Raw genomic sequence first — 26,368 nt, 5'->3', positions numbered from 1 at the left:
ATTAAGGGCGAGGCGGTTCCAATGATCCTTTCAGGGTAGTTTGGAGCACATGCCTAAATGCTGCCCTGCACTTTAGCCCCTTAAATAGACTCACAAAGTTAGTGTAAACATAATTGTATAGCTGGACACTCGCCATATCGAATTAAAAGGTAATATCTGTAATTTGAATTGACATATTCTGTGTTTCAGCGGACGGTTGTGAATGGTAACCCCCGTTTCAGAGTGGTACGTTCCATAAAGCGATAGTTACTCAAGCCCCCCCAGCTCCAGAAGAAAGCAAGAGCACCGTTCCCAATGGGTAGCTAGCTGGAGAGAAAGACTGCCATGCAACTGAAGCCGTGAATGCCTTGCCTGTTAGTTTATTTTTGAGAATTTCACACATAGTCTATTGTCAAAGATTTACATGTGTATCACAAGACCTGGCGATAACGTAGAAGAGGATAACTGTTGCACTTTAAACACAGGTAGGTTCAGTCCGTTCACGATCCCGGGCTCGGTAGCTAGCTACGACCCTCACGATGCTGTGGGGGGCTGCAGCGTCTGATATGGTGGGACATGCTGCCGTTCTTCTGCGACTCTAGCCAGCAACAACACATAGGTAGTGGTAGCTGTCTGAATACCCAATGTGCATACAGTTGGGAATGTATTGTTTCAATTGTGGGTCTTGTCGCATAGTCCATTTCATATTGGGATGGACGGGTGCGTAAAATGTTTCGGTGGACGGGTGCGCTTAGGCAGCCTACCCCGTGTGTATGTGATGGAAGGGTAGCTGCCGCTCCATTCAGAACAAAGGGGGCGTTAAAAACATATTTTTCGAAAGAAAAAACACATTCGGTAACAAAATTCTTGTTTTGTGGATGTACCATCGTGGAATGATTGTGGCTTCTTTCGTCCATTGAATGTGTTTTGTTATTTCACAAACGACACGTTAATTGCCCTCCATGTGTAGGCTACATTCAAGGCGGAGAACGTTTTTTCCTAGAGAGCTCATTTCTTTCCGACAGGTTGATAAACAACGTTTAGCATGGTAGATATTTGCTTACTAATGTAACGTGGATGGTTATTACGTGGATATGCTACAACAAATGCCCGTCAAGCAGGACGCGAGAATTTGACGAGGCTTTGGTACGCGATCAGGGTGTATTCGAATCCGCGCCTCCGTTTCCACAATCCACAACCTTGCTTGGAAATCTCACATCTGTTTACAGCGCAGATGTTTTTCGGAAAATTAGAAAAGGTTTCATTTGACAAACATTTTGCCTATCTTTCTTGAATGGCCACATTTATTGACCGGCATATCCCTTTCAATTAACAAAACCATAGATTTCTTCTTAATGTAATTTTCTGATCACGTAGCCCGACCCGGGCATTGGAAATCTGTAATGTAGTCCCTATGGAACGTTGATGGGTTTGTGTTAGAGAGCGTATCATGCTGTATTTGTGTGTCCCCTCAACAGTAAAGATGTTGGTGTTTGTTGACGACAAGGATGTTTAAATCACAGGGTAGTAGAAAGTTGTAATTATCAGCGGGTCAACACACGGGCCGCCCCACAATAACATTCGCACAAACAGTCGTCGCTTGTCGTGTCTAGCTGCTGTCTGTTTTGTATGGCTGGATGGGTGTCTTTTTATCGGCCGCAGCCAGCAGCATTACAGCCGACTAATCCAGATAGCTGTGATCGTAGATTAAGAATGCAGAGACAGACTTGCCCTTTTCCACTGTCCGTTAGTGATGAATGGGTCTGAGAGCGGCGTCAGTTCTAAGGCTGCATCCACGGTTTGTCATGTTGTGTAGTCAAAGTAGTTGTCGAGAATATAACACTTTTCCCACAATCAACAAGCCTTTCAAAATGCCAATCGAGCTACACAGAGTGACCCCATGCTGCTCAGCCTGGCCGTCTTTGTTTTTGGTTCATTTAAATTTGAGGTGACCACTGTAACTAGCCTACTGTATTGACTAAGACAGTCTTACATCCTGGGACCTTCAGAACAGGCTTTTCTCTATCGGGCACAGGCAGGCAGGGACACCATGGGCATAAATACCATGCAGTTCTGGATCCAGGCATGTCTGAGAGACTGCTATCCTGGGGTTTGTGATGGAGCACTAATCAAACATTCATGGCCAGGCGCTGTGGTCTCATCATGACATCATCAGCCTGTGACGAGGTCTAGACTAAGTACCCTCTTTGGTCCAACAGAGTCACTCAACACAGATCTCTGGACGAGAGTCACAGACACGGGTAATCATCAGTGAGCAATGGCTCCTGTCTTAAAGCAGTTCCTCAGGTTTATGTCATCCTCTCCGCTGTCGTTTAGTCTGGTCTGAGGTAACAGACCTAGCTGCTATCTCTAATTAGATCTGCTGGTTATGTCTTTTCTTCCAGAAGCCTGTTGATGTCTTCTCTTTCTCTCTATTGCTTTTCCCTACCTCCCTCACTCTCTTTTCACTGTCCCTCCTTTAATTTATCACATTCACACAATGCCTCTGATTGTTCCTTTTTTATGATTTTTATAGTTTGGTTTTGATACTGATGAATCAATGTCATTCCGCCAGTCATCATTACATATTATGAACACAAACTGGACTTCTTCTTTACACCATAAAACAGGCTAATCCTACCTTAAATGGTGTTCCACACTCCAAACACCAGTGAACAACTGACACCAAAAACCATATCCTGGTCTGGTTTCCCCTATGTGAGTGAGTGGGGTTGATATTATTGACTAGGGCTAATAGTGTGAATATTGACATTCGGTAACAGGGTAACTAGTGTGTATTGACAGAGGGCATTGATGGGGTAACACGGGGTCAGGGTATCTTACTGTGGTAGTTCCTGTATGTTCCAGGGCATCAGCTGACCCCGGACTCCCACAGGAAGTTGAACACCATCACAATAACAAACTGAGGAAACAATAAGGTGACTCTCAGTTCCCCTGTCAGTGCAGGGAAATGTGTGGATAGTTACACCAATGTGGTCAGCCAAGATTGAATACTCCCCATAGAAACACACCCTTCCTTCAGAAAGATCCCTTATCTCACCTGGCCCGAACGAATGTGTGCCAGCTATGAAGAGGAGCACAGGTTTCCACCTGTCCTGTCATACTGGCTTGGATATAAGCTTCTCTCAAGCAGGAGAGGAGGAAGGCTGTTTCCTGACTTAAACTCCCTCTCAATTCAGAGCTGCCCCAAATCTGCAGGCCTGATTCAGGGTGGACAGGAATATACACCTTGGCAAAGAGCAGCAAATACCAGGCTATTTCCGGGGTCGAGTCTTTTAAACTAACCCAAAATGATAGGCCGGATATTTCGAAACCATACCTGTGATATTGGGCCAAGAAGCAGGCGTGACAGACTGAAAACCTTCTCTTCATGCTACGTGACATGTTAAGGAAACATTCACACCTCACATCTGCCCAGTCTTATCTGTGCAAACGTGCTGTGATTGCTGCAGTTTGAGAGTAGATAAGTAATTGCATGGTAATTAAGTTGAGTAGGTTTTTATTTTTTATGTGGGAATAAAGGAGCATTCTGCAGTTTTTCTTTGACGCTGCTCTTTAAACTGCCATGTTTTTTCCTTCTGTACTGCCTTGCCTTCTACACCCATATATTCTCACTAGTAACCGAGGACTGTTGATGCGTTTTACTGGAGAGGTGGAGAGGGAAAAGAGTCGAAGAGAAGAGGGGGTGTTTCCATGGTCCTTGAGCAGGTGGAAGAGTGATTGGCCTGATTACTTCTCTCCTCTTACTTCAGAATTTGAGCAGACCCTCCTCACCTAACCTCTCCCCACCCCTCACCACTCAGTTCAAAACTTTAAAACCTTGATGAACCAGACTCACCATGTTGGATGAGTAGCAACGCGCTAGCTACACGAGGCAGAATCGGAATGGGCTTGTTCATTGGTTTGATGTACAAGGCCAATATTAGAATGTGAACGCAGTAATATTGTTGTTTACATGGTGGCATTTAGATGTCATGACCCAGGCTGATTTGTAGTTAATGTCTGGGAGATAATAGCTTGTCTATTACACGGTTCATATGGCATCCCAACCCCACAGGCTACCTTCCAAACAAGACTGTCTTCAACTGAACATAATCACTGTCAAATGAGCTGCCTTCTGTCTCATAGCTACTGCTCCAGCACACACAGACACACATGCAAAACTCCAACATGCTCCCACATGCATATCCACAGACACACAAACACGCTCCCACACACATCCTCACACACACACACACACACACACACACACACACATACACACACCCTCTTTACAGTAAAGATTATTAAAAGAACTTGAGCCTGTAAAAGCTGTAATTATTGGGGCCGTCCTCCTGGCAGGGTGCTCTGATTTCCCTGCTGAGGTTTCACATGCCGTTTACAGTTGTTAGTTGAACGGTGTGTGTGTGTGTGTGTGCATCAAGCATGCGTCGGCTGTGAGCGTGTATTGGTCGGGTGTGTGTGTGTGTGTCTTGGTCGTGTGTGTACGCTGGTTGTGTGCGTGGGTTCTTGAGTGCGTGTGCTCGTTCGCACTGTGAGCTGTAGCTTCTCCTAGGTCTGCTCCAGAGGGTGTGCCCGGGTGGAAGGTTTCACCGCCATCTGAGTTGTGCTCCTGGCTATTCCTGTGTTGTTCTGAGCCCCTCTGTGACCCTTTCGGCTCTTTGCTGGTCTAAATAGCCTCAAGTGGTCGGCCTAGGAAAGGAGTGTGGACTCCCCATTCTACTACGCCTCCCACCTTCACCCCACCCCCGGACAAAGAAGGAAACGCATTACAATGACACATTGTACAACCAGGGCCGTGCGAGGAAGGGTACTCTGTCTCTCTCTCTTTCTCTCCCATTCTCTCTTTTTCATTCTACGAGACTCTGCGTCTGCCTGTCAGAACCTCTGGTTCTGTCTGTCTGTCTGTCTGTCTTTCTGTCTGTCTGTCTGTCTGTCTGTCTGTCTGTCTGTCTGTCTGTCTGTCTGTCTGTCTGTCTGTCTGTCTGTCTGTCTGTCTGTCTTTCTGTCTGTCTGTCTGTCTGTCTGTCTGTCTGTCTGTCTTTCTGTCTGTCTGTCTTTCTGTCTGTCTGTCTGTCTGTCTGTCTGTCTCAGATTCTGTCAGTCAGCCTGTCTGAGTCTGGCCCAGTCTGCCTCTCTGTCTGTGTGCCACAGAGGAGTGGGATCAGAGGTCATCCATTTACTGGAGAAGCGCTGCACTGCCATTTTATTCTCCCTATTGTGCTGTCACAGGAGAGAGACATCTCTCACGTACTGAAACACAGCAGAGCGAGTTATGAAACACTTCGATTGGAGCCTGCCTGATACTCTGGGCTCCCTTCAAAGAGAGAGAGAGAGCGAGAGAGAGAAGTCAATCTCAGCCAGACTCACCTGGATAAGGAAGGAATGAACACTAAGTGAAAACTAAGTGATTCTAAAACGATGGGAGGCGCTGTGTTGTGTGTGTGCCTGTGTGTGTGTGTGTGTGTGTGTGTTGTGTGTTCTCTCTCTGACTAGGCCATCTTGACTCACAGTGAGGGGTGAGTTGTCTGTTAGAAGGCTTTGACATAGTCACCAGTCTAGATAGATAGGTAGAACTCCTGGTGTCACTCTGAGTAGCAGATACTCAGCACTATCAGATAACCACAACAAAGGCCTGTTCTTCCTCCTCTCAACGCACACACACACACACACACACACACACACAGGCTGACACACTGCCCTACCCTAACCCTGCCCCCGCAGGGCCATAACCCTGCCACAACAGTGTCTTTCATACACCCCGCTCTGATCAGAGGACTGGGGGTGAGAGGGGGATGAAGGGGGGGGGAGTATGGGGTTGACCTATTGAACCCATATCCTGTAGATAAACGAGGGTGTGATGGTGATAAGCAGATAAATCAGCAGTCAACTGGTCTCATTCAGATACAGCCTCCTCTCATCATGTCTGAACATCAATGTGTATGTTTGTATTGTGGAGATGACAGGAGATAAGTTATTGCTCTCTGACAGCAGCTTGATCTGAGGCCTTGCCTGTCTGTGGTATTGGTCTCAGCCCTGTAACCCTGCTGGTTGTGTGTGTGTGTGTATGTGTGTGTGGGGTGGGGGGGGTGTAGTAAAGAGACTCTAGATTATCTGGAAAGGGAGGGTGGGAGGTTGGGGGCATGGCACATGATGTGCTTTTTGTAAAATGTTTATGCATACTGCACAACGCTATTAAACCTTGAAGTGTTGACAGTGCTTTATGACTGCATAATCCAACAAAAATAAATTGTTCTCTTTTCTCCCCCTTCCCCTTTTTTTAAAAACATTTTTAGACATGAACCACGGAAACTGAGACTGAAACAGGACTGCAATAAGCTCTCGTGACGAGCTCTGACCCCTCCCCCTCCACCCCCCCACACCAAACACTCTCCACCATGACCCCCACATGGCTCCTGCTGACGTCTTTCCTGTTCCTCTCCTCCTCAACCAATCACGCCTTCCCAACCGTCCCTGCGCCGGCCCCGCCCCTACCCGAGATGAACACCTATCGGGTGTCGGACACCAGCCTGACCCACCTGACCGTGCACCGGAAGACCGGCGAGGTCTTTGTGGGCGCGGTCAACCACGTTTTCAAGCTTTCGGCCAATCTGACGGAGCTACGTTCCCACACGACCGGGCCGGTGGAAGACAACGCCCACTGCTACCCCCCGCCCAGCGTCCGCGCCTGCACCCACCGCCTGGAGCCCTCCGACAACGTCAACAAGCTGCTGCTGGTGGACTACGCAGGGAACCGGCTGGTGGCATGCGGCTCTATCTGGCAGGGCGTGTGCCAGTTCCTGCGTCTGGAGGACCTGTTCAAGCTGGGCGAGCCCCACCACCGCAAGGAGCACTACCTGTCGGGGGCGCGCGAGGCCGACGGCATGGCCGGCGTGGTGGTGGGGGAAGAGGACGAGCGCGGCGGGGGAGACAAGAAGAAGAAGAAGAAGGAAGGGAGCCGCCTCTTCATCGGGGCGGCCATCGACGGCAAGTCTGAGTACTTCCCCACGCTGTCGAGCCGCAAGCTGGTCCTGGACGAGGAGAGTGTGTCCATGTTCAGCCTGGTCTACCAGGACGAGTTTGTCTCCTCGCAGATCAAGATCCCGTCGGACACGCTGTCCCTCTACCCGGCCTTCGACATCTACTACGTGTACGGCTTCTCCAGCAGGACCTACGTGTACTTCCTCACCCTGCAACTGGACACCCAGCTCACCCAGACCGACACCAGCGGCGAGAAGTTCTTCACCTCCAAGATCGTCCGCATGTGCTCCAACGACACCGAGTTCTACTCCTACGTGGAGTTCCCTCTGGGCTGCACCAAGGACGGCGTGGAGTACCGGCTGGTCCAGTCGGCCTACAAGCAGAAACCGGGCCGGCGCCTGGCCCAAGCCCTGGGCCTGTCCGAGGAAGAGGACGTCCTGTTCGTGGTGTTCTCCCAGGGTCAGAAAAACCGGGCCAACCCTCCCAGGGAGACGGTTCTCTGCCTGTTCACGCTGCACCAGATCAACCTGGCCATGAGGGAGAGAATCAAGTCCTGCTACAAAGGAGACGGCAAACTGTCCCTGCCCTGGCTGCTCAACAAGGAGCTGCCCTGCATCCACACGGTTAGTAGCGTCACCCCTGGCTGCCTGCCTGGTTGGCTGGTTGTCTGGCTGGCTGCCTGGTTGTCTGGCTGGTCTTAACAGCCCACCAGACAGGGACACAAAACTGATTTTGACATACATTAGTCAAGCGATTTACTGCGACCTAAAACATAAATGGTTGCTAAAACACTATGCATGGTTTCCTCATCTGCCAGAGTGTCAGGAAGTGATTGTAGTGATTACTGTAGCATGAGATGGATGATCATGTATCTTTTATTAGTCTCCCCCCCCCCCCCACCCCAGGCTACAAACATTAGAAGTAGTACAGTGTTTAAACTACTGGGTATTCATAAGACGCTATAGTATAGTGTTTGCTACAATGCTCTCTCTGGGAACTAAATCTCAGCTGTTTAATGAGACTGCTTCTTCTAGCCTTACTCTGTGCTGGCTGTGTTTCCAGGCCCCAGCTGAATACATTCACAGGGACCAGATACTAAATCTTCCCAATAACAAGATAGACTGTTGTTGGTTTTCCTCTTGTGGTGGTTGCCTCAACCATGGCCATCCTCCTTTTAGTTCTTTCCTCTACCGAAATAGCATCGACATAACACCAGTTTTCAAGGCATAAAATAGGTGTTCCCTGTGCCTTGACGACTGCGAATAACCATAGCAACACCCCCCCCCGCTTCCCACACCCCCATCACAGAGAGGGCAGGGGGCAGATGGGGCGGGGGAAGGTCTAGCCAGCGTTAGCAGATGACCTGGATATAGCCTAGCTTGGTGGATGTTGTTATTGGGCTGGGGGTGTTGTTATTGTTATGATTGAGAGCCATTAGCATCCAGTCAAGGGAGGGAAGTGTGTGTTTGTGTGTGTGTCTGTTGGTGTGTGTGTGTGTGTGTGCATAGGACTCTGTGTTGAAGGAGGAGTTAGCTGTTATTATTATCAGCATCATCAGCAGGGCTGGTGTAGGGGGAACAGAGCTCTCTGTGATTATAGGCTGCCTCACGGCTGTCATTAGCCCTGCTCCTGCCCCGCTCCCTGATAGGCTAAGACAGCAGGCTGCTAGCGCTCCTGGATCAGGTAATGACAGGCTGCCTGCTGGGGTGCTGGCTGCCAGGCTACCTGGCTGCAAACCAGGCTCCAGTGATATATTCATCCTTCATAAACTCTCAACAACAAGGTCTGCCCCTCCTCCCATACCTCACTGGCTCCTTCTGACAGACTGGCTGGCAGAGACGTTTGTTTCAGGTTCCACCGGCTGGACACCAGCTGGACACCGGTGTCCTGTTGTCTGGTCCCTGATCTCTCCCTGTCCTCGTCTCGCCATGTCTCTTGGGAGGGCTGTCAAGCCTCAATCTCATCTGATCTCTGTCCTCCCTGTGTCTCCAGCCCAAGCAGATTGGAGACGACTTCTGTGGCCTGGTGTTGAACCAGCCCCTGGGGGGCCTCCGGGTCATCGAGGGGACCCCCCTGTACGACGACCGTATCGACGGCATGGGGGCCGTGGCCGCCTACACATACGGAGACCACACTGTGGTGTTTGTGGGTACCAGGAGCGGACATCTGAAGAAGGTAAGAGAAAGATTTGACCTCCCATGAAACTGGACTGTGCTGGGCTGGGCTGGGCTGGGCCGGGCTGGTCTGGGTGGGCCCAGATTGGTTCCCATCTCTTTGTCCTGAGCCGGTTTGAACCGGACTTGACGTCGATGACTCCACACCAACTGTTGGTCTTCACCTGACCTCATGAAACCACAGTAGCATACAGACAAAGGTACTAGCCTATCTGTGTAAATGTAGCAGCAGTCTATTCCAGTCCAACACTGCTCTGTTTAACTGCTCCCCCTTATGACTGCTAAATGTTGTTATCTAGTCAGAAGACGTGTAGAGGATGGAGGCTGACAGGGTGTGATTCACAGAGACTCTGGTGTCATACTACAAAGAGACTCCCTCTCACCCAGCCATTTACATGGCCTTTATAATTCACCGTGATTAAACATTTCTTTTCCCGGTGTTGCTTGGCAATAAGGGATCGGAGAGTTGTGTTTCTGTTCTGCCTGAGTTTGCTAGCGATGTGATGGAACGACATAGGGTTCCTCTATTAGGAACGCTGCTGAAAAATCGATGACGATTATTTGTTTGGTTTAGGATTTGTTGTTTTTTGTACCTTGTTGTTTAGGCCATGACCCGGGTCGGCGGTAGAGGCCAGAGGGTCTATCTTTAGCTCAGTTCCTCCTGGGTGGTTCTCCTGGGGGTTTTATGGGTTCCTCCCAGGTTCCTCTTATCTGGGTTCAGCCCAGCTGGGTTTCTCCCCAGGCTGTGACCCAGTCATGTAGAACAGGGGAGAAGCAGTGATGACTCACACAGAGCTGGTGCAGTGGGAGGGCTGGCTGATCAGCACTCACTGGCTCTCTGGAAACACGGCTCCCACTCCACGTCAATGAGGAGGTGTGTAAAGACCGTGTCAGCACGCCATCATTAAACTGCAGAAGGCATTTCTGGTTATTTTAGGACTTTTCTCCTCTAGTTCTCATATTCTCAAAGAAAAGAATATGGCATGTGTTGTTTTCTCAGGAAGGCCTGGCGGCTATTTCCAGACGGTTCTGCTCGCGAGATTAATGGAGTTCTAAAGCAAAGGTTAAAGACATTCTGATAAATAAATAGCCATATGAATCTCTGGCACAAGCCCCTATCTGGCAGAGAAACAGAGCCTTTTGAAAAAACACAGAAACAGCAACTTACTGCCCTCCTCAGTAACGCATTTAAAGCTGATAATGAATTGAATTTTGTGCTTTCGTAACTAACAGGCAACATTGAGCCGTACGAAGCTATGTAGCGCAGGGAACATCAGACCAGAACCTAGACATCTTCAAAAATAGTGCAAGGTTTCCTGCAGAAAATGTGTTAGTTAAGGTGGTAGGGTGGGGTTTGCCGTCTGACTGGTATTTTTATTTGATTTTTTTGACTACATAGTTAAGGCGGCAGGCGTGTGTTGTTTAGGCGGCCGCCTTAACTGAAAAGTGCTGCGGGAAACCCTGTAGTGACATGACGAAATGACTGAGTGAACGAGTGTGTGAGTGAGGGAGGGAGGCAAGCTGGGAGGAAGTGAATGAGTGAGAACATGACTGCTTAAGGATATTCCCCTAAGTTCTGTTAGCTACCGAGCAATGAGAATGTAGCATTACGGAGCTCCCCAGACATGTGAATACTGACAGTACTTTCAGTCCACCCAACCAATTGAACTGTTACAGCCTTACTGTGATCAGGTGGCATGTGTACTGTTTGCTGTCACCACTGTGAATACATCACCACACAGCTTAGTGGTTTTAATGTCAACTTTACAAAGGCCCCTTAGGGACATTCTTCCTGAGTCTACCATCAACAAGCTAGAATTCATAGGTCTGAAAACACACACACTATGTTTTCTTAAACTTACAACACACCATAACTCTGTCTCGACCCACTGTTTACCATGGTAACAATAACAGAGTAGCCCATGGTTGGTGTCCTGATAAACCTACCAACCCCTCTACCTAGTGTGCTGCTCAGTGCAGCTCCAAACATGGATGCACATACTCACACACACACATTGCGAGAGAGAGAGAGAGAGAGAGAGAGAGAGAGAGAGAGAGAGAGAGAGAGAGAGAGAGAGAAAGAGAAAGAGAAAAGGGAGAGGGTGGAGGGGAAAGCAAGGGAACAAGAAAACTATAGACGCCTAAATGTTGCCGTAATAGTTTTTTTTTCTGTGTGAATGCCTGTGTTGGAGCAGGCCTGGTCTCCGGGCAGGGTGGAACAGTGATGTGTGGACTGGGCCGGCAGGCCTGGTCTCCAGGCAGGGTGGGCTGGCTTCCTCTCTGCAGACTGGGGCTGCGGTCATCAAGGCATATCTCATATTCCAGATATTCAATTAGATAGTGGGCCGGCCAGCCGGCAAGCAAGGCAGACGTAGCGGGCTTCTGGAGACAGGGCCATTATAATTCACTGGATCAGAAAGGAGTTAATACTGCAGCTCCCAGCCAGCAATCTACTGTATGGAGAGTAAAAGAGAAAGAAAAAAGAGGGTAGTAGGGAGGGAAAGAAAAAAAAAAGACAGAGAGACAAATAGAGGTATTATCCATTTGTACCAGGTAAACTGAATTAGTGTAAATATCCCAATAGTGACTAATAACTATTGCACTTTTAAGCCTATAGAGGGTCATGTTGACAAGCCTGTTAAACAAATGGTCTGTCTAAAAAACATGGCTGGCATGCCTAGTGGAGGCAGTGCCTCTGAAGAATGTCTCCTAGCTGCTCGCTGGTCCTGGGAGTGTCGTCTCTCCTTCTCCTCTCTCCCCTCCCTCCCTCCCTCCCTCCCTCCCTCCCTCCCTCCCTCCCTCCCTCCCTCCCTCCCTCCCTCCCTCCCTCCCTCCCTCCCTCCCTCCCTCCCTCCCTCCCTCCCTCCCTCCCTCCCTCCCTCCCTCCCTCCTTCTCCTCTGTCCCTCTATTTCTCCTTCTCTGTCCCTCTGTCTCGCTCCCTCTCCTTCTTCATATCTCCCTCTCTGTTGTTGTGTTTTTGATACCCTTTATTTACGAGCCCATGTTGATCCATGTCCCCGCCCCTGTCTCCGTCCTGCTGGCTGGAGTAATAGCAGGGTGGCAGGGGGCCGGGCCCACATCACAGTCCCAGCTCCCACTGCCAACTGGGACACAATCGCTATCTTAATACAGCCATCATCAGCCAAGATCATGTAGCATAAAGATGTTTATGCTAATCTCTGGTTTCCCCCCGTTGGTCTGCCTGTCCGTTTCCCCAAGTGTCTGTTTCTCCTCTCGTTCTCCCTGAGTCTGAGTGACCATTAAACTGCTGTGACCATCCACTCCTCCATATTCCTGTCCTAACATGCAGATCATGGTGGATTGAAAGCGCACGTTTAAAACTTCATTTGCATTATTCAACCAACACGCGATCCTCGGGGGATGTGGGTTATCGACTGCATCATCTTCTCGTTGCCTATAAGCAGATGGAACTGAATTCATATCAATACACGGACGCTGCCGCTTAAGCAGACTGCCAGCCGGGGCTTTGCAATCCAAACTCCTTAGTTACTGCATTTCCATAACGTTGTGTCCACGCCAGTCATTTTCTCCCACACAAAATGAAACACCTCAGCCTACAGTTAAAATGAGGTTGCATCAAAGCAGCTCTGACAAGCACAAGCTTGTGTTTTAGTTGTCGGGATGCGTCATGTCCATGGGGGTCAGATGGCTGAGCGGTTAGGGAATCAGGCTATTAATCAGAAGGTTGCCAGTTTGATTCCTGGCCGTGCCAAATGACGTTGTGTCCCCGGGCAAGGCACGTCACCCTACTTGCCTGGGGGGGAATGTCCCTGTACGTACTGTAAGGCGCTCTGGATAAGAGCGTCTGCCAAAATGTAAATGTCTCCACAACAACCCTATCTTCATTTGATACTGTTTTGTTATCCAGCTCGCAGGGCTTGGCTAGCTAGCTGCTAGCCGGTTGTGGTACTTAACTGTGGTGTGATGCTAAGGCCGATAGCGGCTGTTTTAGTGTGCATGTGTGTGTTGTAGCGCTACCTGCTCCAGTGGCAGGCCTGCACAGCGCTGGAGGAGGCAGGCTAACTACAGCGTATCTCCTCTCTCCCTGAGGCCTGTTTGTTTTGGCATGAGAACAGAGGGGCTCGTGCCGCCTGCCAGACCAGGCCGGAAATCACCCAGGAGCCCCCACTGCTTCCTGTCCCTGTCCTCCCCCTGCCCACCAATCGCCCTCACCAGGGCACAATGACATTGTGAGGGGAGAGCAACCACCAGCCAATCACGATGACGATCTGTGATCACCGAGGAATGGATAAGGGCCATCATAAAGTGCAACTCAGTGTGTTCACACGGATTCAGACATTAAGACTATAAGATGACTGAAATGAAGACAAGGCGAGCCTTAATGTTATGATGATTATGAACTAACGGTGATTGCGTATGATTGATTGGATTCTGCACCTGTGCTGTTGTTGAGGTAACAGCCAGCTGCGTCTTTGTTTAGGGAATTCAGGGTAATTCAATTAATTATTATTGGAAATAATTCCGTCACGTCCACAGTCAGACAGCTGTTACCCAATCAGCACTCTGTAACGGGAGTATTGACATGTCAGAAATGGAGAGTCATCTGAATGATCTGCTGATTGCATCACTTCCTGCACAGCCTGTATGTGTGAGTTTGTGTGTATAGGGTGTCCACCCTCTGTATTAATATATCACTGGGAAAGAACTAGGCCCATGGGGTCACAGTCTATGACTCAGGCCTGTGTGTGTGTGCGAATGAGAGAGATAGAAAGAGAAAGATGAGAGAGGGAGGGAGAGAGAGAGGAACTGCTCGATATTTGTGTGATGTAGTGTGGAACTTGTTCTCATTTCAGACCACTGCTGTCGATGTAGAAACGGGTTGGTTATGTGTGTAGGTGTATTTTTATGTACTTTTATCATCCTGTTGTTCCTCTCCTATCCCTTCCATTCTGTTCTCCTCTCCTCTGCATCCAGACTGGCATCAGCCCTCTAATAGCCATCAGGGCTAATTCAGCTGTATAAATCAGCAGAGGCTGGACAGGCCTCGCGGCGAGCCAGGGGCTAGATTTATGAGCAGGCCGGCCCTCTGCAGGTCTGATCATGGGCAAATCTGTTTGCCATAAATCCTGCCGTTACAGAACACGGCTGAGTGATGTTGTGTCTGGGGAGATGGGCTTTTGTTCTCCATGAACTGCTTACTGATTGTGTATAGTGTGTGTGTGTGTGTGTGTGTGTTTGTGTGTGTGCAGTGAGTGTGTATGTGAGCCTATATTATACATGAAGCCACTTTCGGTAGCTCAGTGGGCAACTGGCCTTCAACTCACCTCTGCTCTGCTGTTCTTTTCTATGCTCTTCTATATTTGATCTTAATGTACTCTATTCTATTCTACTGTATTGTCATTGACTCTTTTATACTCTGAGTGAGCTGTTCTCCAGTGTGACAGTAGAAGAAGGGTGGGGGGGGGTGTAAAGGCAGGCAAGGGCACCTGAAGGTGAGGAAGGGAGAAAATACAGTTAAAACAGTAGGCAGTTAAACTTTGTGTGTGTGTGTGTGTGTGTGGTTAGAAATAGCTTCCAGATGTATATTTCTCCATCCACTACTGAGCCATCTCTCCAGATGTAGCCACACACACACACACACACAGCTCTACTGATATAGATGTTTCCCCTACAGAAGGAACAAATACCACTCTCCGTCTTCCGCCTGCAACAAAAGCCCTTATTGGACACAGCCGTTTAGTTATGGAAACGTGTTGTGTTTGTGTGTGCGCCACCACAACAGTGCATGCAATTGCAACATGAAGTGTTGAGCACAGTGATGAAAAAGGCCTGCCTTGAGAGTTGCTTTCTCCCCTGCCAAGAGGAGTGCCTTCCAACATGATACCGCTGGCTGCTGTTGTTGTCTTTGGCTGCTACTTACCTCGACCTCTCTCTCAACGTCAATGATAATCAGTTTACCTTTCTGAACTGTCTACCTGTGTGCGTGTGTGTGGGCGTTGGTATTAGACCTGGTTGGGCAGCCTTCCCAGTCTGCCACCCCCCCCCCCCCCTCCCCACCCACACCACTACCACCCCTGAGTGCTTCCTGTCATTATGGGATGGCAGGCCTCGTAACTTCATGTAAGGTCGCTGCTGCCACAGTCGTAAAGGTTAGGTGTTTAGGGGCAGCTCTTAAGCACCTGTGTGTGTGTTGGGGGGGGGTTATGTGTGTGTTTGTGTGTGCGTGGGGGTTATGTGTGTGTGTGTTGGGGGGGTTATGTGTGTGTTTGTGTGTGCGTGGGGGTTATGTGTGTGTGTGTGTGTGGGGGTTATGTGTGTGTGTGTGGGGGTTATGTGTGTGTGTGTGTGTGTGGGGGTTATGTGTGTGTGTGTGCGTGGGGGTTATGTGTGTGTGTGTGTGCGTGGGGGTTATGTGTGTGTTGGTTGATATGTACTCCCTCATGAGCGCAACCATTTACCAAGGCTTCCTCTAGAAAATTATGTCATTTTCGGTCAGAGCAGGTTTCAGTGTACCACACACACACACACACACACTCAGTCCGACATGTGAGCACACACCACTTGGCACAAGTACCATCTCACTGGCCTGTCAATCTGATGGACCTACAACCCTCCGGCGTCTCTTGAAGGAAAGAGGGAGAGCGGTAGTTATGCCATTACCAGTAATGCTGACCGTCTTAAACTGTATATTTCTACCTCTTCCACTCGAACTCTCTCTTTTCTGTCCTGTCATTCAAGTCTGCCAGGGTTTCACTTTCAGAAACATAAATGAAGGTCACGAGCTAAGACGTCATATTTTGACAAATGAGTGAAGCGTGATTTAAGTCTAATGGATATTCTCTGTAGAAGAGCCTCTCTCTCTCACACACACACACATTTTTGCAGATGGCCTACTGCCGTCAGCCTAATAACTATCAGACATTTCTTAGGTCTTTAACAACTGGAATGATCAGCTAGCATCCTGCTTTTGTGTTGGTATATTGTTCTCTAAAATGTGTGTGTTTGTGTGTGTGTGTGTGAAACCTTCCAGAGGACTGATTAAGACTGGACCTCCCCTGCACCTTCAATGAAGCGTCTGTTGGGTAAATTGGGAAATGGAGGGGTATCTCCTCCTGAAATTTCCTGGTTGATTTGGCCCTCATCACATGGGTTTATTACGAAGGACTTATTGAATAAGGAGACGTACAAAGAGTAGCTCTGTGTTTGTGTGTGTGACCTGCATGATACTCCAGCACTCACAACAAACATTCTGCTTCACGCACGCACACACACACACACGCACGCACGCACACACACACACACACACACACACACACACACACACACACACACACTGGACTCTTTCACCTCTCTCTGCCTGTCTGTCTCTGCCTGTCTGCTCGTCAGTCTGCCTTTCTGTGTCTCTCTGTTTGAGAAGAGCTGATGATCAGAGAGGGGGAGAGAGAGAGAGATAGCAGGGGAGAGTGAGGGAGGGAGAGAGAGAGAAGAGAGAGAGGGAGAGAAATGGAAAGAGGGATAGAGGGACACCAGAGTGATTAAGAGACAGGGGGATGAGAAGAGACAGGCTGACGTTCATACCTGCTGATTCTGTAAAGACATCAACATTCCTCAATAGTTAGACACTTCAACCGTACACTGGCTGTATGTGTGTGTGTGTGTGTGTGTGGGGGGGGGGGGCTGCGGTTGGGGGGAGCTGGAGCTTCTCTGATTACCATTTAGGTCTAGGAAGAAATAGAGAGAGGGTAGAAAGAGAATGAGAAGATAGAGAATGAAAGAGGGAGTCAGTGGGAGAGAAAACTGGAGGCCTATCTCTTAGACAAGCTGCTGTTAACAGCAGCTTTTTCAAGTCCTGATATAATAGCAGGCTTTCCTTGGCGGTAGTCTATTCCAGGCTCCACTGTAGGGAGTGGCTCAGCCCTGTGGTTGGTCCAAAGCAGTCCCCATTGCCACAGTCCCAACAGCTGGACCCCCTCCAGGATCTGGAGACTGTGGGAGCTCCCCTGGCCCTACTCCCCTCCCCTGCTCCCGTGAGAGGCGTCAGACCCAGGGGGTTGTGGGGCTGGACTGGGAGGACTGTGGAGGCCAGGGGGCCTGAGTCTGTGAGCCTCCTTCGATCGACACACCATGACGTCAGCGGAAGAACAAACGCACATGAACGGAGCCATGAGAGTGGGAGGGCAAGGGGAAAGGAGAGATGAGAAGAGGAGTGGACCGGGAGAGAAGATGAGGAGGGGAGGAGAGAAGGATATTTCTCTTCCGACTGAATGGGGCAGTGATGCGAGGGATATAGAAGAGGGAAGGGGGGAGGAGGGGGGGGGGGGGGGGGGCAGGCTCTGGGTGACATGTCCTGAAATTGCTTTTAGATGTGATGCAGTGACACGGATAGAGCATGAGTCCTGGATACCACAACACAATGACAAACACAGCATGCTGCAAAGCCTATGGAACATAGCCCTCTGACACCTTAGCCCATGTACAATATCTTAATAAGTATGCCACAATCCCAGAAATTTACTATTAACCCTACATAATGGCTTTACTCCCTTGTTTGCCGTGTAGAACTAGTAAAAAGACAATAGGAGAATAAAAAAAGGAGGATGTTCAGTGAGAAGTAGGCCGGGGCCGTGAGTGTGTTGCAGGACTTGTATCTTTTGATACAGTAGAAAAGAGCTGGTGGTGATATGTGTCACAGGGATCTGCCGTCGGTGTCTTCTGATTGGTTGTCTCTCTTTGTCTCCGAGGAGAGGAGATGGCAGGAAGCGGGCCTGAATTAAACACAATGACTGGAGAGACAATGGACTGTCTGTCTGTGTGACGGGTTGGATTTAACGCATGCATGCACGCACGCACGCACACAGGCACACACACACACGTCTTAATTAAGTCTGCTGCTCTGCTGATTCTCTTGATAAGGTCTACTGTGGGGCTACATGCAGGCTGCTATCACACTCTGGCTGATAATAGGCACTTTCGTAAGGCCGCATCACACTGGCCTGTAGCCTGTGGTAAACTACTATTGTGTGTGACTGGCTTTTCAGAGTGTGCAGCCTTGTCGAGCTTAAGTCTAGCCTTAGCCCCAGACACAAAGCACTCTGTTTGGCTGCACGAGTCAAGACTAGACTTAGGTAGTTATTTACACATGATCTTTGTTGAATTTCCATGTACTCTTGCCGTGTTCTGATTGGCTTATTGATTGTGCGCAATTCAAAAATTGGTGTCCCCGGCTAGAATCCGAGATGGTATTTTTCTAAGTATTACACAGGCTTACATTGTGTGGTGTAGTGGCACAGATCCTTGCAACAAGAAGGTCCTGGGTTTGATTCTTGCATGGGGCTGGCTGATGTTATCTCCTGAGCCTTTTCTGTGTGGAGTTTGCATATTCTCCACGTGCTCACGTGGATTTCCTTCGCAAAGAACCCCAATTTGAAGAACAGATTGCTCCTTGCCCATGCCCCTGGCGAGCACTTGGACTTGGTTCCTGGGCGCTGTTGATGTGGTTGCCCACTGTTCCTGGCTGCCCAAGACGAAATGCATAAGCATATTTCTCCGATGGACGCTTTGACATGCGTGGGTTCCGCAGCTCCCTGCACGCCTGTGCCACAATATGTTGGATAAATATAGTATTCTTCTTTATAATCGTGCAAGCAAGCTTTCCAAACCACCTCTGTTACACATACACAGCAGGTTAAGCTAAGTAGGAAGATCCGAAATGTTCGTGTTTGGGTTTCCAGAAGAGAACGGAAGGTCATGAGAACAAACTACTTAGTGTTTTGTTCAAATTGTAGTTCTCTCTCGCTCGCTTTCTTTCACGCCGGGAGATGGTAGATAACAGAGACAACAATACTGCCAGGGAAAATCCCCTCATCTGAATTCTGAACGTTCCCGTCCACTAAGCACTAAACGCTCCTACCGCTTGTTGTGAGCGAGACGGGCTGAGTGACAATAATTTCCTTACAATAATTAATTACCTCAGCGCGGAGCTGTCGGCGCTACGCCGCTGGTGAGTTTAGCATGCTAGCAGCAGGAAGTGAGGGTGGGCAGCCAGGCCATTGTTCCCGGAGTGATGAGATGAGGTTGTAAATGAATTGTGGGATTCTGAATAGCCTGCCTTAATGGCCGTTTACACAGTCGATTCAAGGCCCTACTCCCTAGTAATGCCTGGATTAGAATCGTTTTAGACCAGCGTTCGACTATGTTAGCATTAGCTTTAGGATAGGGCCTTTTTCGCCTAACAGAGGACTTTATTATCATAGACTAAGACTAGCCTAGTGTCATGTTAAGGATTTTCAATAATCATGTTGAGGTTCAAATTTGGGTGGAGAAAAATACAAGGTTAAATGCCAGACCAAGTTCTTTGTAGTTTTATAAGATAAAAATCTTATGATGCAAATCAAACAATGAATACAATACACCATGGTGTCTCAATCTAGATCGGCGAAACCAGTCAATGTTACCAGTCTCGCTTCGTAGAGAAGACAAAGGCCTTTGTGAGAATAGTCTTGACAGAAGTCAGAGAGAGAGAGAGAGTTCTGCCCAGTTCAATTCTGCCCGACCTGTGCAGGGCACACAGGTCTTGTACCCCTTCCCGGGCCGAAGGAAGGTGTTTGTCAGATGATTGGCCACCAGACGATTATTATAACCTTATTAGGTTTTAGAAGGAGGTTTTGGGCAGTCAAGGTGGGCAGTCTAAAGGTCTGATGATATCCAGGGGGAGGAACCAGAGCAGACCTAAAGGTCTGATGATGTTGACCAGATGCAAAAGGATCCATTCTCCTCCGAACAGAGGGATACATCCTCCACAGCCTAAAACCGGTCATGTCTCCTCCTCTAGACCCACAGAGTTGTGAGGTCCATTGTACCCTCTCCTTGTCTCATGATGTGGTCATCTTGCCTCCCCTCTCTGGTACCATACACTGGCCTTGACTTCCACATACTCTGCGGCAAATCATATCACCCAGTGCACCCCTCCCTGCCAGTAAGATGACACACTGCATTCCTCTTCTCACTAAAAGATACATTCTCTTGAGAATGACCCTCATCTCACTCACAGGCACTGTCACGTCCTGGTGCAGAATCATAATCGTTACTTGTTTTATCTGAAGCATTGATTATATCCGGAATATATGTTCAGCATTGTCATTATGCATTTTGGTATATCTGAAGTATTGATTGTCTTTTTATTGTAACAGAGGCATAGAACATTTGAAAGAGCAGCATAGATTAGCAGCATCGATTTCATTCCTCCACACCTAGCCCAAGTTCCTGACAGTCTAGCCTCGAACCACGATGGCTTAGCCTCGAACCATGTTTGCCTAACCTAGAATTGTGTTAGCCTAGTCAAAGGCTAGGTCAGAGGCACTATGCTAACCAGCCTTGCCTGGAAAAGACTAGAGGCTGTGTGGATAAAGCTAGCTGTGGTTCAAAGCTGACTTCTATGAATACTTGGGGCTGGTGTTTCGGCTGTGTAGCATTATGCTATCTGTGTAAATGCTCTTTGCAGGCCCTGATGTGTGTGTGTGTGTTCTGCTTCGGCGTACACGGATGAGTGGGTGCCCCTGACAGCACCAGCTCAGCTCAGTGTTTGCTCGGCTCTAATCGCCTGTTTGCTCACATGGCCTCCGGTACATTGCCCCCTGTCCTCACCTCCTTCTCCTCTCCTCCCCGGACCACAGATGGGTTTCTCTGTGGAGGCAGCACATGTATTGATCATCCTGATTGTGGTATTGATGGCCAGCCAGCTGGCAGGGTGAGATGTGGAGCTGGGCTCAGCTGATCATTCCCTCCCTCTAGTAAGGTGTCTTCATCCCTGCTGGGGTGTCAGGTTGGTTGTCACACGGAACCCTACACATACTCACACACACACACGCACACGCACGCACACACACACTCACACACCCTTCATCCTGCCATTCCTCCAATCCATAAGCACATCCACCATCCACACTCCCATCCCCCATCCACCCTCTGCTGCACAGCATCTCCACCCCACTTCTACTATTACACCCCCAACCCCCCTGTCACCCCCCCCCCTACACACACACACACCACACACACACACCTCACACACACACACACACACACACACACACCTCACACACAGACGCTTCCTCCCCCATCCTTGTACCCAGCGGTGAGAGCTTGTGAATAACAAAGCTGTGTCAACGCCACCACTGTGGCTTTCACTGACTGGCTTGCCTTTGTCTGTCAGAGACCGGGCCTGAAGACAGAAGGCAGGGGTCCAGACAACTTCCAGACGTGCCCCCCCGTCCAGACATCATCCCTATCCCTCGGTGTGTGCAGGTGTCTGCTCGTGACATGCACGGTTGGCAGACTGCTGACCGTGTTGGCTGGCGTGGGGCCTCTTGGTTGTGGTTTCCTCAGTGTGTCTGGGCCTCATAAGGCCCTGTGTGTTGTTGAGACTGGAGCCAGAGGCAGGTTTCAGGCAGCATCAGACATCTATCTCAACCCCAACTCAACAACTACCGCTACTAGGTCTGAGTGTAGACACATCTGAATACTCCTGATCAGAGTCCTGATTAGATCACCGAATCTGCAGTCTGATTGCATCGGTCTCTCAGTCGCCCTAAAGATAGTGCACGGCGTCCTCACCAAACAGGGAGTCGCTTCCAATACTTGAAATGCAGTTTAAGGACGATTCCTTGTGTTAGTCTCAAGTCAGTTTGGTTTATATCCCTGTCAGGGGAGTGTGTTGTTAAAGAGCAGCAGAGCGTATGTGAGAAGGTGCCTCTGCGGTGGTCTGTGTCCAGGGTTTGGAATTCTGCTCAGAGGGGTTCCCAGTCCACGGCTTGCAATGTGGCCTTCAGGGAAACGGTGACAAGTTGAAGCAGAGAGATTTGGATGTGCTTGTGCTGGTGAAGGTTTGGATCCAGGGTTTGGACCTGAGCCCTAGCCGTGGTCCGGGGGCTGTCCTGTCCAGTGTCATGCTGAATTTGGAGACTCAGACGTTGGAATTCCATCATCCTCGTATTTATCCTGGCTCTGCCTCAGCTCTCTATCTCCTCTCCACTGCAGCAGGACGGAGCAGGGGAGATAGAAAAAACCCACACTGATAAATTCACTTTTTTGACACAAGACAGTCCCTTGTGCACGCTCACACATACACAGATGGACCGAAACACACACACACACCAACGCACACACACAAACACACACAATGAGCCGGTAGTGTTGATGGTTGTGGGTCCTGCTTCAGAGCAGACTTACGGCAGGCTGGCTACCTCATGCTGGAGACATTTACAGGCCCCCTGAGCCCCCCTGCCCTACCCTGCTCTCTCTCTCTCTCCTTCTCTCTCTGTCTCTTTCCTTCTCTCTCCCTCTCCTCTCTCTGTCTCTTTCCTTCTCTCTGTCCGTCCTTCTCTCTGTCTGTCCTTCTCCCTTCTCTCTCTCTCTCTCTCTCTCGCTCTCTCTCTCTATCTCTCTCTCTCCCCCTTTCTTTCTCTCTCCTTTTCTCTGTCTTCTCTCACGCTCTCTTGCTCCCCATCTCTCTTTTTCACAAACGTTTTTGCTCTCTGTCTAAATCAAAGAGAAACACACACCCGCCATAAAGGAGAGTGAGCCTTGGTCTGGAAACACCATTGGCTGAAAGACAGGTCGGCCATATAAACATGAGAGGAGCTCATGAAAAATAAAAAGTCGGAATAAAATTCCACAAGTCAGTTGTCAGGGGTTGATTGAGTCACATATCTGTTTGTCTACTTGTCTGTTAGCCCATCTGTCTGCCCACCTGTCTGTCTGCCTGTCTGCCTACCTGTCTGTCTGTCTACTTGTCTGTCTGCCCACCTGTCTGTCTGTCTACTTGTCTGTCTGCCCACCTGTCTGCCTGTCTACTTGTCTGTCTGCCCACCTGTCTGTCTGCCCACCTGTCTGTTTGTCTACTTGTCTGTCTGCCCATCTGTCTGCCCACCTGTCTGTCTGCCTACCTGTCTGTCTGTCTACTTGTCTGTCTGCCCACCTGTCTGTCTGCCCACCTGTCTGTCTGTCTGTCTGTCTGTCTACTTGTCTGTCTGCTCACCTGTCTGTCCACTTGTCTGTCTGTCTGCCCACTTGTCTGCCTGTCTATGTGTCTGCCCACCTGTCTGTCTGCCCGCCTGTCTGTCTGTCTGCCAACCTGTCTGTCTGTCTGCCCACCTGTCTGTCTGCCCGCCTGTCTGTCTGTCTGCCGACCTGTCTGTCTGTCTGTCTGTCTGTCTGTCTGTCTGCCCACCTGTCTGTCTGCCCACCTGTCTGTCTGCCGACCTGTCTGTCTGTCTGCCCGCTCGCCTGCCCGTCCCTCTGTTTTGCCCATTGTTGACTAGATAATAGTGATGTCCAGTGCGGCGTGAATGAGGGTGCGATTGTGGTCATATTCCACTGCTGCCTATGAATCTATAATGTGTGTTATTGTGGCTGTCGTCTGCAGACAGATTAGCGCTATACAGACAAAGAGTTTGCTCAGCAGAACCGCTCACTGCTGCCTCAACTCTTATACAGTAATAGCAGAAATTTATGACCTTGTGTTTTTACATATTGATAAGCGCCCGTCCCACTTTGTTTGTACCAAAGAGGCTGTTTATCCTCCTCCAGTTATTAACCAGAGGCTTTGCGAATGTCTTTATCAATTCTATTGATTAGGGTTTATGACACCACCAAGTACGGTTGAAGCACAGATGGGTAGTGTGTGTGTGTGTGTGTGTGTGTCCATTGCGAGTGTGTGTGTGTGTCCTGTGTGTGTCTACCTGAGGTAGTTAATGGAATGAGTTGGCCTAATTGTAAGATAACTTGGTAGATATTACACTGTATCCACTATTGATCACGCTTGCGAGGGAGGAATTGGAAGTGTGGAGGGTGGGGGAGGGGAGGAGAGTTGTAGACGACCTGAAGCAGAGACCAAAGAAGCGCTGCAGGCAGGATGTCTGACGAGAATGCATCACTTATTATTCTGTTACCAAGGAGATGGGGAGATACGCAAATCTGGCAGGTCCCAAATGGCTCACTTGTTTTTATTATTCCTTTCTTCTGTCTTTCTTTCCAATACCTCTCTCTCTCTCTGTCTCTCTCTGTCTCTCTCTCTGTCTCTCTCCCCCTCTCCTGTTTCCTCTTTTACTGTGCCATATTTCCCTCTCGGCCCACTCTCCCCTCTCCCCGCCCTCCCTCTGCCTTTAGGATGTGATTATAACTTAAGTCTTGTTGTCTGAGAGAAAGAGGGGGGGAGGAAGTGAAAGAGAGAGAGAGAGTGCGGTTGAGAATGCTCAGTGGCCCACAGCGGAGGATTAGGCCGGGAAGCCTGGGAGTGTCCTGGGGTTTTCTGCCTGCTCAGAGTGAGCCTGCTTAGGCTTGACCTTGGGAGATGTCCCCTGGGGCTGTGAAATAAAGTGGTGTTAGAAGTGAAGTGTGAAGTGAGCATATTGCTGAATTATTTAAGCAGTCCCTCTTCAGTAAATATGAACAATATTTTGTGTATGTTATTGTATATTGCATGGTATTAGCTTAAGGAGTGGAGCTAGCTAGTCCACAGGTTATGATCCATAGTGACCCCCTGGATGTCTACAGAGCTCTGTGTGTGTTTGTGTGAGTGTGTGTGTTTGCCTAGGTCTGTGCTGTGTGTCCCCACCTCCTTCTCTCAGGTGGCTGTGTGACGCAGTTACACCGCTGTTGTCATGCAACACCTTGGACAGCTCACCTAGCTAAGCCTGGAGGGCTGTGGCAGTGACCCGCAGCTGGAGCTGCTGGTAACCCAGGCTGAGTCATCTCCCTGATACAAACAATCAAACAGGGACCAGGGCTGGAGGCACGGCAGGTCATGGCTGGTTGGAAGGCTTGCTGGAGAAGCGAAGGCTGATATGACCAGACATAGAGAGGCAGGCAAGGGGCCTCCAGCATTGACTGTCTGGTTGGTTGTGGGCTGGCTGGCTGGTTGGTTGTGGGCTGGCTGGCTGGCTGGTTGGTTGTGGGCTGGCTGGCTGGTTGGTTGGTTGTGGGCTGGCTGGCTGGCTGGTTGGTTGTGGGCTGGCTGGCTGGTTGGTTGGTTGTGGGCTGGCTGGCTGGTTGGTTGGTTGTGGGCTGCTAGAAAGCGTCATCCACTTCTGTGTGTGATCGTGTGTGTGTATCCTGCCCATGCATCAGCTCTCTATCCAGTGTCAGAGGAGCAGGGGGAGAGAGGAAGAGTGAGAGGGGAGGGGGGTGGGGGGCGGTGTCCAGACAGAGAGATCAGCTCTAAAAGGCCTGAAGAGGGAGGGGGGAAGGGAGGGGAGAAGAGCAGAGGTGACAGTTGCGTGCCTGAGGGGGCTTCCCCTTGCACCCCCGCACCCCCACTCTCCTGCTTGGTGGTCTCGTTGTTGTTTGTTTCCCTCCCTCTGTGGTCTTCTGCCTCTGTGTGTGTGTGTGTGTGCGCACGCATGTGTGCGTGTGTGTGTTCATTGCTAAAGGGAACTGGGGAAGCGATTAATGAGCTTAAACCTCCTCTAGCCCCGTCTTCAACCCCCCATCTCTCCTCTCCACCCCCAAGGGTTAATGGTTCACTGAGCAGTGTCTAGGCCAGCCTGATGCATCCTGGGGCTGTTTGTGTGTGTGTGCGTGTGTGTGTGTCTGTGAGTGAGTGAATGTACGTGTGTATGTGTGACTTTCCTTATGTGTGTGTGTGTGTGTGTCTTCTACTCCATTGTGTTCTTCCTTGGCCTGTCTGGCTGTGTGGTATCCTAGAACCAGTCTAGAGGCAGGTGACAGACGAGCGACACTGTTCCTCCACACTCTCTGAGTCTGATGGGAACACCGCCGTGGCTCCCGTCCACGCTGTCTGTGGCTGGGAGCTGTGAACAATAGCTAGGCTGTTCCTCAACAACACGCTGTTGGCTCAAAGTCTCCGCTCAATCTGCCATTATCACAGTAGAACTTATGTTCTGGCTCCTGACTCTGATCCTGTTGATTTAACACCCGTTCTGCTTCTGTGAGGTGGTGCGCGTGAATCCGACTGTTCTTTTCCTCCTCCTCTTTCTCTGCCACTCCGCCTCAGAGATAGCAGACCCAACCGTCTGTTTGGGTCTGCCCCCCCCCCTCCCCCGGGTACCTCAACCTGTGTTTGAGCGCCGCAGACAGGCGAAATCCGACCCCAAGTCCAAACGCTCATCCGTCATAAAACCAGAAGAGCTGGTGTGAAGCCGTCTGCGAGGAGCCCGAACAAACGGCCCTGTCCTCGCGGGTCTCGCGCTCCTCTGAAGGAAGCGGCGACGGGCCG

At 49.8% G+C, this 26,368-nt stretch overlaps 1 protein-coding gene across 1 annotated transcript in view; it reads left to right on the top strand.

Moving 5' to 3' along the window:
- Positions 1 to 292: 292 nt before the first annotated feature.
- plxna3 (plexin A3) overlaps positions 293 to 26,368 on the top strand; it is an 86,202-nt gene continuing 60,126 nt past the window's right edge. The window contains exons 1-3 of the mRNA XM_084679859.1: positions 293 to 464; positions 6,297 to 7,604; positions 8,974 to 9,156. Coding sequence (XP_084535985.1) covers positions 6,399 to 7,604; positions 8,974 to 9,156 — 1,389 coding nt within the window. The 5' untranslated portion in view covers positions 293 to 464; positions 6,297 to 6,398. The remainder of the gene's footprint in view (positions 465 to 6,296; positions 7,605 to 8,973; positions 9,157 to 26,368) is intronic.

This window comes from Hypomesus nipponensis, chromosome 18 (assembly GCF_054491055.1).
Source record: "Hypomesus nipponensis isolate SF chromosome 18, ASM5449105v1, whole genome shotgun sequence".
NCBI classification, from domain to species: domain Eukaryota; kingdom Metazoa; phylum Chordata; class Actinopteri; order Osmeriformes; family Osmeridae; genus Hypomesus; species Hypomesus nipponensis.
The sequence above is the reverse complement of the archived record's forward strand: the minus strand, read 5'-3'. Positions and strand labels throughout refer to the sequence as shown.